This window comes from Echeneis naucrates, chromosome 21, assembly GCF_900963305.1.
Source record: "Echeneis naucrates chromosome 21, fEcheNa1.1, whole genome shotgun sequence".
Taxonomy (NCBI): Eukaryota; Metazoa; Chordata; class Actinopteri; order Carangiformes; family Echeneidae; genus Echeneis; species Echeneis naucrates.
The window spans coordinates 2582362-2599704 of NC_042531.1; the positions used below are offsets into that span (position 1 = coordinate 2582362).

Below are 17343 nucleotides of genomic sequence, written 5' to 3' on the forward strand. Positions count from 1 at the left end.
ATATTTTCATTTCCTTTCACAAAAATATCAGCGACATGATTTATCTACACATCACGCAGCCCTTCCCTTGTCAACAGAAAGCAGCAGAAAGGACCTTTCATCCAAAAAGCAAGGAGCTGAAAAGTTGACGAATGAAGCAGCAAAAAGGGCCAAGTTGTTAAAACTGATTGTTTACACCGAGCCGCTCTGCAGCAGCCGCGGAGGAAACGCCAACAGTCGGCCAGGCAACTGACGGGGTGACCTCATCAGTCCGTCCTGCTGCTGCGGTCCACCATCACAACATCAAACAGTCTGATTTCAACGACTTGACCTCCTGACCCGGACTCAGACGGACGACAGCAGCAGCCGGCCGCTTTTTAATATCAACATCGTGTGTCAAACACAGCTTCACCTCAGCTCACTGTATCACACCGACAGTGAATAATTCATCTCTGCCTCATTATTTTAACATATTGCCTTCATATATTTTTTAACACTGCAGGCTGAATACAGTATGTTTCCTATCTCACACACACACTCTGTAATGGCCTCAGCTTCAGTTTCCCCTGCAGAGGAAAACCACATCCATCACTCCTCCAACACAAACCACACACTGCTCTCTCACAACCATCACACACTCACACTCTCACACACACACAGACACCCAGAAAGAGAGCTTGTAAGAGTTAAGTGCTTGCCAGGCATCGCACAGATGATGTGTTCTCTGTTGGGAAGCTTCTTCTCATAAAGAGACAGTTGCTGGAAAGAGGCGATACAATGCGATTATTGGAGAGACAGCTGTCACTGCCTCCGTGTGAGTGTCTGTGTCTCTGTCCTCGGCCCAGTTTTACTACTTATTAGTCCTTGTGTTTGGATAATGGACCCACTCTGAGACTCTCCCTGCTGCTTCCACCGCGATAACAATGAGCTTTTCCTCCTATTAAAGCCTCAAGGCTGCTGTGAGCTCGGCTGGCTGACGGCCATGAAAACAAAAATACTCTCACCTACTCAGGAAACAGAGGAAAACCTTGAATTATTTGTATGTGCTTGCATGTATGTAAACTGCATGTTTGTGTGTGTGTGTGTGTTTCTCCCTCTCGCTTTTTCTTCCTCGTTCATCGCCACCATCTGACTCATTCTGCAGAAACCAATCAGATCAAAGCTTTGGTCTGGGGGTGATGACATCATCGGCGCTGCGCTCCTACCACATGGAGAGATGCCATCTGGAGCGAGCTGAGTCAGCACAACACGCACAACACAGCAGAAGTGCAGCACAATCCCTGAGTATTGTAGCCGGGGATCAAACAGCGCTCAGACTGGGAGGAAAAGAAAACCCAGCAAGGTTCCACGGGTCAGTTCACCCAAAACTGTGGAAAAACTGATTTTCTCTGGTGGGATCTGCCCCGGCGATGATTCTTCAACTCCGGCTCAACACGACGGAGGTGAAAGGAAATGTAGAGAATAATTTACCAGCAGCAGTGTCCCTTTAATTTCTGGACAACTTCAGTGTGAGCAGCAGGACTAGCTCTTTGCTCTAATGACAACCAGATGAATAATACAGATATTTTCTCTGGAGAGGATTCAGTTCTGTTATTTATTTGCCGTGAACTCTACATTCAGGACCGAATGATTAATCAAAACGTCCCGGACGAGCCCCGAGTTTGTCAGGAACTGGCTCGGACTTCCAACGAGGAAGAGGAAAAAGGAGACACGATGAAAGGCTAACAACAGAATGAATTTATTACGTACATATTAACATAACTAAGTAACAACAGATGAAATCAGAAGATTACATTTGAAAAATTATCATCACGTTGGACAGAAAAGACCTAAAACTAGAGACTGAGACCTAATTTTGAAAAACATTTACTGAGCAAATATATCACATTAGAACTGATGGCCATTTTCACATTGACTTCAATACAATCTGATTTCATTTACAAAGCGAGAAAAGACGGGTCAGAGTTTAACTTTATAATGAAGAAAGAGACGCCGCCCACCCTGTAAATCATAAATCTAGACATGAAGGAACATAATTGTTCAGAGAATTCAGCTTTAACGAGTCCTGGGCAAATAAAACTGAAACGATCGGCAGAATCTTATGTGGCCTGTCTGCCCGTTCACTTTGACTGCATTTTCACACCAAATCAAATGATACCAGCATCTCAACACGTCGGGAAGACGATCACCTCGCCCGCCGTCAGATTTCTGGAGGGTCGGTTTGTCTGCAACGCAAAGAAACACGACATTCGCAGGACAAACTTCCAGCGGCTGAGTTACACCCAACCGCTGCTCAATCAGTAATGAGGGCAACAAAATGCCCCGCCCCCCACCACCCCCCCCCCCCCCCCCAGAGGCTGCGACAGCCTGCATATCTGTGAGGGTCACTGGAGATATCAGATTCTAAATAACGGCTGTTGATCAGGTGCTCAGGTTTTACGAGCAGACGCAGACAGGAGCCCATTATGCAAACCCACATCATGCCGCACTGATGCAGGGCCGAGGCCGCTAACTGCATAAAGGACAGACTTTTTTTCTGTGGCTACTTTTGACTCTGCTGCAGGTACATGATGTGAACATTATGGATCTTTTAGGCCAGTTATTAAAATTTAATTTGATGCAAGTGCCATCTGCCTGCAATGAGTGCAGCCAACGTTTCCAGAGGTGCAGATCATAAAGCGGTGTTTGTAACAGTCATGAAACCTCCCTGCCAGATACCTGCACAGCACCTGCAAAGCTAATTACAAGTCTAAAGAGAGAGAAGCCAAAGAAAATGTATATGTTTTGCTTTACTGATAGAAAATAACCCAGCGGACCTGCTGCCGAGAACATCCCGTCGTTAACACACACACACACGCTTATTTGTTTACCCTGCTGAGACACACAGACACACTTGAACAGGATGACCCCGAGAGGTCAGAGGTCGAGAGGAAGCGGGAAGTGCCTTCCTCGAAGAAAGACGGAAAGGAACCAAATGTTAAAACACGGGACACGTGTTTCAGCTATCAGATGAAACTCCCCCTTCGTTCTCTTCGCTCTCTGACTCTCCCTCTCGCTCTCTGGATCAGCTTTCAGTCTCCAGACAGCAGCTGTCTGTAGAAAGGAAAAACTTAGACTGAGTGGTCAGACATGGAATGTGTGTGTGTGAGTGTGAGCATGTGTGCAAGTGTGTGTGTTTGTGAGTGAAGAGCCTGGTGACAGTTTGGTACTTAGAGGCGCCGCATTCGCTCGAACAGCAAACGAATTTCTAATCTGCGACGGAGATCACAAAAGCTCCTACATGGATCGCTGGCATCTTTTGGTTGTACAGAATTTACTGTAACGGCCAACTAATTTGTCGGTGTAAGGAAGGAGGAGGCCGTCTTAAAAAGGATGCGCACGACGTGAGCACTGACAGCTGGTGATTACCGTGAAAAGGAAATCAGAGTTGACTCTCCATTCTCTGATATCGAGTCCCTGTGGAGTCTGACGAAGCAGAGGAGCCGCCCAGAGCGCGATTCATGATCTACAGCGGCTGAAATGACAATATCCACATCACAGGAACTGTGAAAATGTGAAAATGTGTCGCCACATTGTTGCACATATTGAGACAATGTTGTGGTGCAAAAACAGTCAAAAAAGACATTCACTGTATTCGTATCATTTTGATAGTATCAATATTTCTCCTTCATCAAAATTAAAAGTAAACTGACCTGAAATCACATCTGCCAACAAAATTAAAGTTTAGTTTTGAGTTTGGTTTTTATTTTCATGCAGCCCTAAAATAACTGCTTATCAAACGGCGGACATGCTTGTCAACCAAACAGCTGTGAATGCTGAAGCTCAGAAAACCAACAAATAGCCTCTATAAGTGCCAGTCGGAGCATTTCACAATTGTATTATTACTCATTGAGAGCAGCGAAGGTGACCCAACCCACCCGGAGGTTTGGGTGGATGGATGGGTCCACCGCCTTTCATTTCCTGTTTGAAACCGCCAGTCATCATTGTTTCTTTTGTCTTGAAGCTTAAGTGTACTACACGACGGCAGGGCCCTTAAGGACACCTTTAGCCCAAACCACTGAATCCTTTCCTGAATACAACTATTGCTGAGACTGAGGAAAAAACTAAGCAAAAGAAAAAACTATTGCTGAGAATTTGTGGTACTGTGAACGCTTGCAGGTCCAAAATACTGTCACACAACACATTGTGCGTTAAAAATGAATAACGTGGCAGCGAATGTGACGCTGCAGCAGTCGGACCTAAAACTTGGCCGGTCGAAGAATAAGCTCCATCTCTGCATCCCAACTGGGGTGTCCAATGTTGAAGGTGCCTGAGAAACAGAGAGTCCAGGAGGTGGATCCAGCACACGAATCCTCCCACTGGATCCTCCGTGGCTCAGCCAGATAGCCTGAGGTTTACACTCTCAAATGAAAGTATTGGGTTTCAGTCAAAACCAAGAGCCTTAAAACCTCGTTTAAAGAAAAGGACAAAAAAAAATAAAAAATGTTGCAGCAGTTGTTGGGGGGCACGACTGATGACACAACGCAGAAAAACCTCTGTAGACCAGAACGTCTCATTTCGGCTCAGCCCTCTGCGGTCTACGGCTGGCCACACCTCCGTAGAAGGATGCTGGCCCCGCAGCGAAAACAATGGGGAGCAAGACGCAAATAAAACAGAATGGATGACAGACTCTACCTGTCAGCAGGAGGGATGACCACGTGCCACGTCCTGTCTAATGAGCATCGCTGGAGGACGAACAGTCAGACTAAACTCTCAGATCAAAGGTGCAAAGCCCCAAAAGATCAGACGATAATTGTTCCTCGAACTGAGCAACATTAAGGATTAAAGTTTCCACTTTTGCTCGCTCTCTCTTGTTCTATTAATACTCCACAGCCAGCCAAGTTCCTCTCACTCATTTACAGCCTGACACAAATGTTCCTGTGGCTGTCTGAGTGCGCAGCCTCCTCCATCGAGCTCAGTTCAAAGAGGAGGAAGATGAAAACAACGGCAGGACAAAAGTAGAGATACTACCAAACAGTGCAGGAAGGATGACGACGGAGAAACATAAATGAACCCGCAAAGAAGAGGAAGGAGGGATGAAAGGAAGAGTGCTGTGAATCAGTTCCAGCTGCTTCATTCATCCCGTCTGCATGGAAACGATGATCAGAACTTTGAAAATGAATGAAATTCAGCATTTACATGCACACACACACAGCTCCAGTGCAGCTCTCCTGCAAAGAGCTACTTGTGGTTGTGCTGGAGTGTTTTCCAACCGTTTATGATGGCGATGGACACACACACACACACACACACACACACACACACAAGCCGACTCAGGCCAAACCGCAGCATACTAAATCTTCATATGGCTGAGAGGTTCAAGGTTTTATGCAGAGCTGAAGTTAAAGCGAGGACACCAAGAGTCAGTAAACCAGGAAACCAGCTAGTTTATGACCCACAAAGCAAAACAGACGTGCCATTAAAACCAGTCAGTCAACAAGTTTGTAAACAAAGTCAGCCAACCAGGAAGTCGAGCCACAGCAATCAGACGTCCGGCTCGGATCTTCAGACGTGAACAAGAACCCGACTCTGGTCGGCGGTTCTGAGTCCGTTGAGTCACACCAGACAGCGACATAACAAAAACATTCGCAACCAAAAGATTAAAATAACCTTCAACACTGCAGTGCGAAACCTACATTTTTTCTGTTATCACTCCTCCTGCTGTCAGTCCTGTAATTGGAAAAAAGCTTTGATGTATTTATAGACGAGAGCCAAGTTATGATACTAACTTTTGGCCGAGAAAAAAAAAGAAAGCGTGCACCGATGAACTAACTCGAACAGTGTGTCCACAAGTGAAGCTCTGCGGTCGTCCTGTCAACACGCGGATCAAGCTGTTGTCCGTTATTCATTAGTGCCATCCTGCTGTGAAGTCATCCTTCGGTCCGTCAGCTGCCATTTTGAAGCCTATAGGTAGTAATCTGGCTGTCAACCATCTTGGTTTTGGAGACAAGCTGATTTGGAGGATGCGACTTGCTCTGCATTCTGTCCTGATTGGATGGTACAGTCCACCAGTCACAGCGTAGCCCCGCCCCCAACACATCCCCATTTTCATAGTCTATTTCCCTCTAAATGGAGCATCATTTAAAAAAATGAACATCATGTTGTGTTGAAGACTGTAAACTAGAGACTGAGACCATAAAACATTTCCTGAACTGATAAATCAGGGAGGAGGAGGGACTTTTTCCCATAGACTTCAACACAAATTAAAATTTTTTATTACAGCTAGCTTAAATCACTTTTATATCGGTGGAATTAATCACCAACCGCCTGCTTCTCTTCTGCCCCTTCTGTCTTTGTCTGCACACATAAATAAAATCTCATTCTGCCGTTTAAGCGACTTTGGCAGCTACTTTTAAATCTGAAAAGATTAACGCATAATTAACAGTATTTTTACTGCCGTACAACTGCGTCAGGAATTTCAGTTTTGATATACAACTTAAGGACAGACTGAGTGCAGCAAGTTTCTAAAAAAAGAACAGCTTCTTTCTGCTGTTTCCAAACGTTTGTGATGTTTCTTCCTCTGACGACACGGGAAAACCTTTTCTGTCAGACTGACTCAGATACTCCTGTGACTGAGGTCATCTCAGCTTTATCAGGAATAATCACATTTTTAGTGAAAACATGTGTGACTCCTTGACACACATACTCAAACACACAGTAGCTTCCTTGTTTACCAAAAGCAGCCCATAAAGTGTTTTACTGCTGTGTCGTACAGGATAGGAGGCTAATTGATGCTGGGACAGGAGGGGGGGGGCAGTAAATCCCACCAACCCAAACTAAACTGACCCAACTATCAACCACCCGATCTGAGCCGGAGGCCGATTCTCCACCTGCAGACACGTTTATTATAAACACGGTCCCTGTGTGGCAGGAAACACACTACAGCACAGCAGGAATATACAAACTCAACACAAAAAGGTCCGAACCCAGAAACCTGCCACCGCGCCACAGTAGATTATGACAGATTTACATCCAGTATTGCTTCCATGTAGCCAAAACGACTGATTTACTGTATCAGTATAGAGAGATAGATTCTATACCGTCATTAAATATTCCTGCGCAACAAAATGGGAGTTTGGCAGCAAACCAGCTCAACGGTATATAATAAATATCCATCCGTCCGTTGTTTTTACTGCTTGGAGCCAAACCCAGCTGACATCAGTCCATCACAGAGACATTTGCACCTCAGGGGGGAAATTTAGAGAACAATTAACGTGCATGTTGTGTGATTGCGCTGTGGGAGGAAGCTGGACAGTCACGGGGAGAAGCTGCAAACTGGGAAAAGCCTCAGACCTTCATCATCGATCCATCAATCTTTGAATTCAGTCATTGTTCGAGACAGCAGCTCCTCCAGTTCTGAGGATTGGGTGTTTTTCAGGTGTCTGACATGTTATGGAACAAATCCTTAATTTATTAAATAACCACATCAGCAGATTTATTCCAAAACTGACTCCTGATGTTTGTGAAAAACAGGAAGCAAAAGGTGTTTTGTTAGTTAGTTCAGCCGGCAAGCTGAAGTCAAGAAGATATTTCAAAGCTTTATGTACATTAAGACGGATCTGATACTCCTTCTGATGGATTTCCATGATGTCGTCGATGTTGTAGTTCAGGACTGCTGTGAGAAGAAACAAAAAACCTGCACGTCCATTTCAAACATCTGGATCTCTAACTGCGTTTTTGTACATTCCATTTTCTTTCTCTCTCTTTCCTCTTCTAAAGGAAAATATGAACGGATTGCAGAATTACTAGATATTTATTTTCCAATTAAAGTGATTTAACAGTTTACACAATTCATAAAAGAAGTACAAACATCCGTCCGCAAAGCTGAAACATTTTTCCAAACACACACATACCCAAAAAAAAAAAGGCTTCAATTTAGAATAAAAACCAGCGAAAAGCAGCAAAGTTTCACATTCAAGAAGCTGAAATGTGGAACTGATAAATCAATGAGCCAATGTGTCATTTCTCTCCATCAGAGAAAACATCAGCTCAGTTCAGGTGACGCTGTCCTGCTTCAACAAAGGAATCAGCGACAGATGAAGGCAGCTCAATAACAAGCTGCCCAGGTTCCACTGACGCTCTCCCAGGCTCCTTATCTGCTCTCTGACAGCTCAGACCGCCGCCGGGGAGCCACCTCCCCCTCAGCTGCACACACACACACTGAGGGTGGTGAGTAATTACTCAGGGTCAAGCATGCTGGTGCTCTCCAAGGAAGCCCCATTAACTGTGTGTGTGTGTGTGTGTGTGTGTCGGTTGACAGCCCTCCTCAGGCTCTGATTGGTCGAGCAGGGTCCGCAGGGATGTCTAGGTAACGAAGAGCAGTCTGTTCTGATTGGGTGAACACGGCGTTGACTCCAACAGCGAACAGCGGCGAGGCCTTGAGTTGAAATGTGCACGTTCTCCCCATGTTTGGTGGTGGTGGTGGGGGGGGGGTGATCTGAACTTAAAATAAGGTCGGTCAGAAGACACACCTCCAGAGTCCAGTTCAATCAGGAATAAATGAGCAGGACCGACCCCGACGCTGAGATCAGCCTATTAGGGGAGAACTCTGTAAATAGAAGATGGCTGGGGTTGACCTCTGACCCCTGGTGATGGCAGTGGAGACAAAGAGCAAAAACTGATAGGGTCATTAAACCACCTTCAGTTGTAAGGATCACTGGGAGGGGTGCAGGCTTTCTGTGGGCGTCCTTCAGTCCGCTTAGTGTGAGCAGTGTGAACAGTTGTTCTGCAACATGTCCGCCAATAGATTGGTCTGGATGTTGCTCACCGAAGTCCAATTTCAGCAGGGATTGAATGATGATCGCTGGTTAACAGGAAAGAAGCGAGGTCAGGGGACAATAACAGAGGACATCTGTCTGAACGCCGCACCTTTATCCCACTTTGCTGTTGGAATCGATGAATAACTGGACAGCTGATCGCCGCTCCAGGCTCTGAATCTAAAGAAGTGAGAATGACAGAGCACCTATATGGTGCCTGGTGGTTCACCTGGAGGAGCGCAGAGGGGTGAGTTCAGGAACACACTACCCTCATTACTTTCTGGCCAATTTCTTACTTTTCAAGTCACCCAAAAATATATAAAAGGCTCGGCTACCTTCAGAGCTCAACAGAACAGCAACAAGATCTGGTCCCGTACCGGTTCGTCGGTGGCAGTCGGACTCAAACAGGACGTCTGTTCTGTCAGTGTGAGCCCAGGTGCTCCCCCCACGATGGGCCGCAGGTGAGCACAGTCAGCAGGTTGGCAACGAACCGGAGAATGAATCATCATCAACACGACGCAGTCGGACAGTCTGTCAGGGTTATTTCCTGCTCGCCATCTCTTTCTCATCTGACAGATTATTCCCTCATTGTTTCTCAGTATTCACTGTGATCCAGTTTCTCAGAGAAATAAAAGGTTTTATGTGCCGAGAGTGTGAATTTGGCTTCGAGAAATAAAACATTGCGCAGTGTGCCTTTAAAGTCAGAGCAGGGTTTAATTCTGATATTCCCATTTTTCTGAACAGTCGTACAATCTGTGCTTTTCAACAGCTCTGTCAATCAGGATAAAAGCTTCCTGTGTCTCATTCTCTGATACACAAACACACATAAACACACACAGACAAAAGGCACACACCTGCCCGCAGCAGTTAATAACGTCAAGGTCTATTAGGCAGCATCACTAATCAGCTGGTTACACACACATACATGTCTGCCAAACGTCTTAGTGATCGATTATAGTCAAAACAGATGCTCATTACACTAACACACACACACACACACACACACACACACACACCATATGGCTGCAGCTGTCCAAAGACTAGAATGCTTTTAAGGAGGGAGGAGACAAAAGGAGGAGGAGGAGGAGGAGGAGGAAATCCTTTCTTTGTATTTATCTATTTAACACTATTTCTCTCTCTCACTCTTTCCTATAGTCTCTCTACCTCTCTCTCTCTCTCTCTCTCTCTCTCTCTCTGTCTCACTCGTCCCCTGGTGGGTAATAAGGTCTAATCCACTTAAGATGCCTCTCTCTCTGTTCTTGTCGATCACCCCGACATCCCAAATACACAATCACACTAGTACAAACACACACACACACACACACACTTGTATACACACCCATCTGCCACTGGGTGAGAGACAAAGACAAGGACAGAGAGGGAGAGAGGGAGAGGGAGGGGAATCCCTACCTCTCACCTCAGCACCATCTTATTGTTCCTGATGCAACAAGGGCGAGATACACTCTCTCTCTCTCTCCCCCTCTCACACACACACACACACACACACTTTTGAATAATTGAGTGTAGCTCCTCCCCCCCAGGTTTCCTCACCATGACTCAGTACTGAGCTCTCATTTAAAGAGGCAAGACGCCATCATCCTGAGTATCTGAGTGAAACGCTCCAAGGAGACGAGTTGCTGGTCTCTACATCTTCCTTTCAAAAAAAAAAAAAAATCTTGTTAAGAGCTCTCAGTAATCAGACTTTACATTCGTCATGTTGATCCTCACTGCAGTTTATCATCATATTTGTTTTTCTGAAAAACGACTTTAATACCAACTAACTACCGTTTTACTGAAAGCTGCAACAGATTGGACGAGTCTGCGGATCCTCCAGCTTCCTGAACTGTTAACCGACAGATCACCCGGTCGGAGGATTAACTCTGAGCCAAAGCTGCTCTACGAAATTCCATTTTAAAAACATGATATTCCCGGATGGGTGTCAGTCTGACCTGCTGTAAACTCCATATCCATAACATGAAGGTTTAACGATGGGACTCAGCAGCAGTCACAAATTCAGAGAAACAGGTCAAAGAAGACGTGTAACATCTTCAATTAGGACTTCTTCTATACGATTCTGCCTTCTCAGAAGAAGAAAGACGGAACAAAGCGGCATGCCTGTTTACATTTTAGAGGATGACGCATTCAGCGGGATGAAAAGGCCAATTTTAGGCACGGCAGACACTTGCTGCCTCAGATAGTCTGGATGTCTGCTCATTATTAATACATGGGAGCTGAAACATTAGCTGAAGAATCATATTCAGTTTTACTTGCCAGTTTCCAGAAATGCAGTTACAGTGAATCATCGATTTTTATTTTGAAAAGATCACGGCAAACAGGAGGACGATGGGACGCGACAGCTGTAGTTTTTCTGACTCCAGTAATGTCAGTCAATCGAGCGTTGCTATGTTAGCCTCCGTTAGCACAACAAACCAAGACCTGCAGCTGAACTGCTGGAGGCTGAGGAAGGAAAAGGTGTAAACTAAAAAAAAAAAAAAAAAAGAAAGAACGAAACCTCCGTCCAGATGATTCCGGTTCCAACAGGAAGCAGATGAGTCGTAGGTCAAATAGACTCAACTGAAGGAGGGGAAGGCAGAAACACACAAAACTTCACTACAGAGCCAATCAGGAGCTTTAACACAACCCTGGAGTTCTCAAACAGAAAACCAGGTCAACGCCATTTCAGACCTCGAGAGGCGAGTAGACGGGGAGTGAACAACGAGCTGAGAAGAAGTATTTTAATAAAAAAAAGGGCGTTTTGTCGCTGCGGTTCTTCCATTTAGCGTTTGACTGCTTGTAGCAACCGCCGCTAACGCAGTTTTTAATTTCCAGTCAAGTCGTTGAACGGCCATGTTCATTTTAGAGCCACCTGCTTTTTCGACAGCCGTCATATGAAACACTTTTACTGTCCGGTTTCACCCATCCAGTGGAACATGAAGCACATCGACACACACACACAAAAAAAAAAAACAAAACACACACATTTGTGTATCTTCCATCAGTCACACTCTCTCCCGTCAGGCTTTTGTTGGCGGTCTAAACCATTTTCAGCGTTTTCAGTCCCTTTTGTTTAATTTTCCTCTGAGGCACATCTCAAGTCCTCCCACAGGTTACAATGGCCTAACAAATCTCTTTCATGGCTGACTAACTCTCAAAGACTCACTATAAATGGAGTTGGAAAACAATTTGAAGCCTCCAAACATTAAACCTAAAGACATCCAATAATTCACTCCCTGTCCTCCCTGTTGTTTAACCCGTTCAACATTTTTCAAATACAATAAATAAAAAATTCTATGATTTTTCCCCCTCTGGCAAAAACAACAAACAGTTTTTTTCAACAAAAACTGGTGAAACCCTCATCCAGAAATTTTGAATCTTTTCTGATTTGTAACGGCTATAATTGATTTTGTGTAAGAACTTCAAAGCCAGACTTTCTGCCTCGGATGCTCATTGGCAGAGTTAAGCTCCGTGCACATCCGTGCAGTGAAATAAGCCCGTTCATATGTATTCATGGAGGAGCAGGAAGTGGTGGCGTTGCTGCAGGATTAGTATTAGTACTGTTAGTCGGAGCGCGATCTCATTAAGCTTTATTTGAACAACATCAGCTTTAATCCCTCTGTATAAACTCAGTAATTGATTTTAATGACACCTCTGATGAGACCTGAAGCTGTCTGGACTGAAGATAGATTCAACACAAAGCACAACGACACAAACAACACAAAAAAAAATAAAACACTCACACACATCATGAATACAATTCATCTAAATTCTGTCTGCCTCTGAGTTTAACTGCTTACACTGCAGGTTAATCTGGCTCCAAGCCCGAAGGAAGCAGAGTGTGTGTGTGCGTGTGTGTGTGTGTGTCTGTGTGTGTCTGAATCAGAGTGAATGAATGGATTACTGGTCATTCATCCATGTAATGTCTCTGTTCATAGACCACTGAAATTCACACAAAGACACACATACGCTGTGTTTTCCACTTTCTTAGACGTCCTGTTGCAAACACACACACACACACACTCAGATAATATCTGTGAAAGGGAAGTATTAACTGATGTAATTCTTCCCTTTAAAGAGACACGTGACGGCAGAAAGGAGGTCAGTTCTGTGAGACGAGGTCCCTCCTCAGAGTCCACTCGTGTTTGTTTTCGGGGTGAAACGACGTCCGTCTCTGCTCCTCTTGGGGTGAAATGAAATCTTTCTTTGGGGACCTGGTGTGGTTCAAATAAAAGGTGCCTTCAGGCTCCGCAACAGCAACCACTGTGCAAGTCCACTAAAATCCTGGTTCCTTCCCCCAAACAGCAGCATATCGAATAAAAACAACACACAATCAGCTTTTGTCATCCAGCTGCAACAATTGTTTTGTTGGGAAAGCAAAAAACGTGAAAGCTTGTGTTCAAAAAATGGTTTAACTTTGCGTTGTGATCTAACAAGCAGATTTTAGTTCTCACTAACTGACTGCGTTTGAAATGGGAGGCGAACGAATCGCCAATCGGTAGTCGTGTCTTTTGTGAAATATTGAGTCACAACGCAATCTAGAAACAGCATTTGGATTTGACAACCAAAGACTTTCTCATGTTTCTCTCCTGCTCACACACACACAAAAAAAAAAAGATCACGATCACAAGGTCAAAACCAAAGTTTTCGTGGTGGCGATGGCACATTGTTACACAATTGTGAGGACTCTGAGCAGAAACTCTTTTGGGTTCGCCGTGTTCGGTCCAGACGTCCTGGATGCGGTTTACCAAACACACACTGCCACTTTACCACCATCAACAACGTCCCATCAGCTTCGCTGACCATCTCAGATTTCCCAGCATGCACCGTTTGTTGTCTGTTTTTCTGATAAACAAGGAGAAGAAGTGATTTATTTTCGGGCCAGGTTGCTTAGCAACAGCAGCTTCAGCAGCTACTGACAGACAGCTGGCGCCGGATGTCTGATTGCATGCGTATAGGTTCGAGTGCACGCGTGCGTCACTTCCTGTTTCCCGTCGGCTGATTAGCACAACATTGAGCCGCCTGCAGATGATGACCTCTTGTGTATAATCAACACCGCTGCTCCGTCTCCTGCAGATAGAAACTCGACTTTTGGCGGTGAAAGGAATTTAGAGTCGCAGGTGAAAGCTCCTCAGACTTGAATCCAGCTGGTTTAACTGGAGTTAGCAGAGTATCAGTGTCTGTTTCCTGATCGAGCTGCTGGCCCAGTTTCCCTTTTAGGACTCAAACTGGCCTTCCTGCTGAAGTCGTGTGTGTGACCGTAATAGAAAACCTAATAATCTCTCTTTCCACTTTGACCTGCTCTCTCCATCTACCAGCTTCTCCTCAATTTCTTCTGCAGAGTAAAATACTGAATCTTCTGTATCCATCCCACCATCACAGTCCAAATCTGCGTGGTTAAAGGTCCGTGTTAGAAATCGCCCATCAGGACTTCCGTAACTTTGTGACGTCACCGCCGATCAGAGCTACGTGAAACTACGCCGAGATGGTTTTCCTACATATTTTTGTGGATCACCACCTCAGACACCCAGGAAAACGTCGACGCCGTGGCTCTGTGGACCATCAAAACATTCAACAGCTGATGGACCGATCGATGACAGACTGTGGTGATGTAGGAAACTGATTGATGAGTGGCTAATGAACAGATTGGTATCGAGGCTGGCTGACGTTCAACGATGTGAAATGAGTTTCAGAAATGAAAGCGTCTTTCATTTCCGCCGCAGTTCAGCTGAGTAAGTCTCCGTCAGCGCTGCGTTTTAATGCGCACACATCTTTTCTTGTCATCATCGGGATTATTTCCTTTTTTCATTCATTTTTCTCACCCACGGCGTTCGTTCTCACAAAACAGAGACGCGATGGTCTGGACACACAACACAAAAACTCCTCTTCCACTTTTTCCATCACAAAACCAACAACTGATCATGTACAAACAAGGCCGCCGTTCTCTTGTGTTGTTTTGGTCTTTTGTTAGTACTAAGAATTGTGTTATGATTCATTCCAAGTAATTTTCTTAAATTTTGCCACCGTTTCATGAACCCCCACATAAATACGGTTTCCTTACTTGGCATTGAACTAATTGGCCAGTTGATGGATAATATTCACCTTAAAAATTCTTTTATATCTTTGTAAATGTTTTTGGGGATTGGAATAAAACAGCACACAAACATTGTCTCCTGAGTTCATCAGTGACTTATCTGGACCACATGAAGGTGAAGGTGAAAGTTCAGCAGCTGTCGCTGGGAGTGATGAAGCGCCTGTTTCTGACTTCAGGGACTCTCCAGGACTCACAGTTTTCTGTGAATCAGCCATTTTTCTCTCCTTCTTCGAAACACAAAGTCTCATTGTTTGACACGGCGATGAGTCAACCGGAGGATTTCCATGTCTATCTGCTGGAGCCGGTCCAGCCGACGGTGGTCCGATATGATGGGGATGATGAAGAGGAAGCACACACACAGAGCTGTGTGTTATCAGAGAACACACACTCAGGGAGTTTAGTGTGTGTTTGATTTAATAAACGGACTGGGCTGGATTGATCATAATAAAAGTTATTGAACTGAATTACACTGACAGACAGAGACAGGGTGTGTCTCTGCTGCCTACACTGTGTGTGTGTGTGTGTGTGTGTGTGTGTGTGTGTCGTCACCAATATGTCACCACTTCCCTAAAGTGATTTAATGTATTTTATGATTGCCACCATCAGACACACACTTCCATCATTGACGCCTGATTAACAGTGCACACATGAAAAACACAACTTTACCCCCCAAAGGCTCTCAGTTACAGATGATTAGCCGCTGAATCCATAAATAAATCAATAAAATCAATCGGCGGCTCGGATTCAGACTCACATTAAGGAAAGCTCAAACTTATTACATTGATCAGCTGATTAACGGCAACAAAAGATGGAAGAAACACACAAAGGCCCTGAGAACTCGACAATGATCTTTGTGTTTTTGCGTGTAAGAAGCTGAGAGTTTGTCCAGCTGCTGCTTCTCCGCCAACATCTGCAGCTCCGGGATGAAGTGAAAGGTTAACTGACTTCAGAGATGAACCAATGAGGAAAGGAACTGACAGCTGCAGCTACACACAGACACACACACCTCCATTATTACACCCTGCACACACACACACACACACACACACACGTTCTCTCACCTCCTCAGTGTTGGATCAGTTTAGTCAGAATGATCTGTGCTTTGGAGCCAGAAACACACACAGACACACACAGAGACACACACAGAGACACACAGACACACACACACACACACACACACACACACACACAGAGCCCCCTTGCACAACTACACAACCCGGTCATTCAGCAGCATATTGAACAATATCTGCTGTGGTGTTTCCTCTTTCCTTTGTAACAAACCATCAGCATCAGACCCGTGAGCTCACACACACACACACACACACACACACATGCACGCACGCACGCACAGTGTCAGGGAGCGTGCATGTGATCGATCTCAGACAGGGGCAGGACCGGACTCCTTTCTCTTTGTGGGCCACATTAATTCTTGTTGTATTTGCCCCCCCCCCCCTGCTGCCCCCCTCCTGCCCCCCTCCTGCCCCTCCTGCCCCCCCTCCTGCCCCCCCCGCCCCTCCTACCTGTCCTATAGAAGGCATCAGTGTCCGGGTCGCTGGGCGCCTCCTCGGCCGCCTCTGCAGGATTCATGCCGGAATCCGGTTCAGTAAAATCCACCGACAGAAGGAGTCCGAAGAGAGAAAGCCTCCGTCCTTCAGTGCTCACATGGCTCCTGCCTCCTCCTGCCTCCTTCCCTCTCCCTCCATCCTCCTTTCCTCCGTCCTCCTCTCCCTTTCTTCGGTTTGTTGGCTGTTTCGGAGGCTGGCGTCGTTCCTCTCTATTGTTCCCGGTCCAGCCTCCCTCTGCTGCTGTCCGCCGAGGTCTCTCTACCTCCCTCCCTCTCTCTCCCCCTCCCCTCCCTCTCTCTCTCTCTCTCTCTCTCTCTCGCCCTCTCTCTCTCATGCTCGCTCTCCCAATTCAATTCATTGACCTTTATTGACAAGAAATGGAGTGTCAGAGCAAATATGGATGATCACCAATAAGAAAACAACAACAATGAAACATTTTATTTCTAAACGCCGTTCACAGCAAGATGTTAAAAACAGATGGACAAAAAAAAAATAAAACAAACAAACAAACCAAAAGTATCCATACAGATGATCCCCAACAGGAAACAACCCATAATAATAACAACAACAACAGCAACAATAATAATAATAATGGGTTCATCCTGTGGGGACCATGAACGTGCTCATCGCCTCCATTTTAAAAGTCCTCACATGGCTGATTCACCTTTTTCATCTTTTTCTTTTAAAAACAACCAACAAGATTCGGCCGAATATGTGCGGACTCCAAACTACAGAAATGGAGCCGTCTTAAATATAATCAGACGGGTTGCTGGTTCGAGTCCGAAGGCCGTCATATGTTTCGGTGTTTGGCCCAGCAGAGAACAACAGACCACAATGCTTCTGCTGTCGGCTCCTCCAGGTATTCTTCCGTCCAGGTTCATATTTGAAGTCTTTCTGCCTCCTCGAATCTGAAATT

The 17343-nt window shown here is 45.3% G+C and overlaps 1 protein-coding gene across 1 annotated transcript in view; it reads right to left on the reverse strand.

Annotated features, from left to right (window-relative positions):
- Positions 1-16508, reverse strand: part of kalrna (kalirin RhoGEF kinase a) — a 101782-nt gene extending 85274 nt beyond the window's left edge. Inside the window, exon 1 of the mRNA XM_029492871.1 lies at positions 16383-16508. Coding sequence (XP_029348731.1) covers positions 16383-16449 — 67 coding nt within the window. The 5' untranslated portion in view covers positions 16450-16508. The remainder of the gene's footprint in view (positions 1-16382) is intronic.
- Positions 16509-17343: the final 835 nt, after the last annotated feature.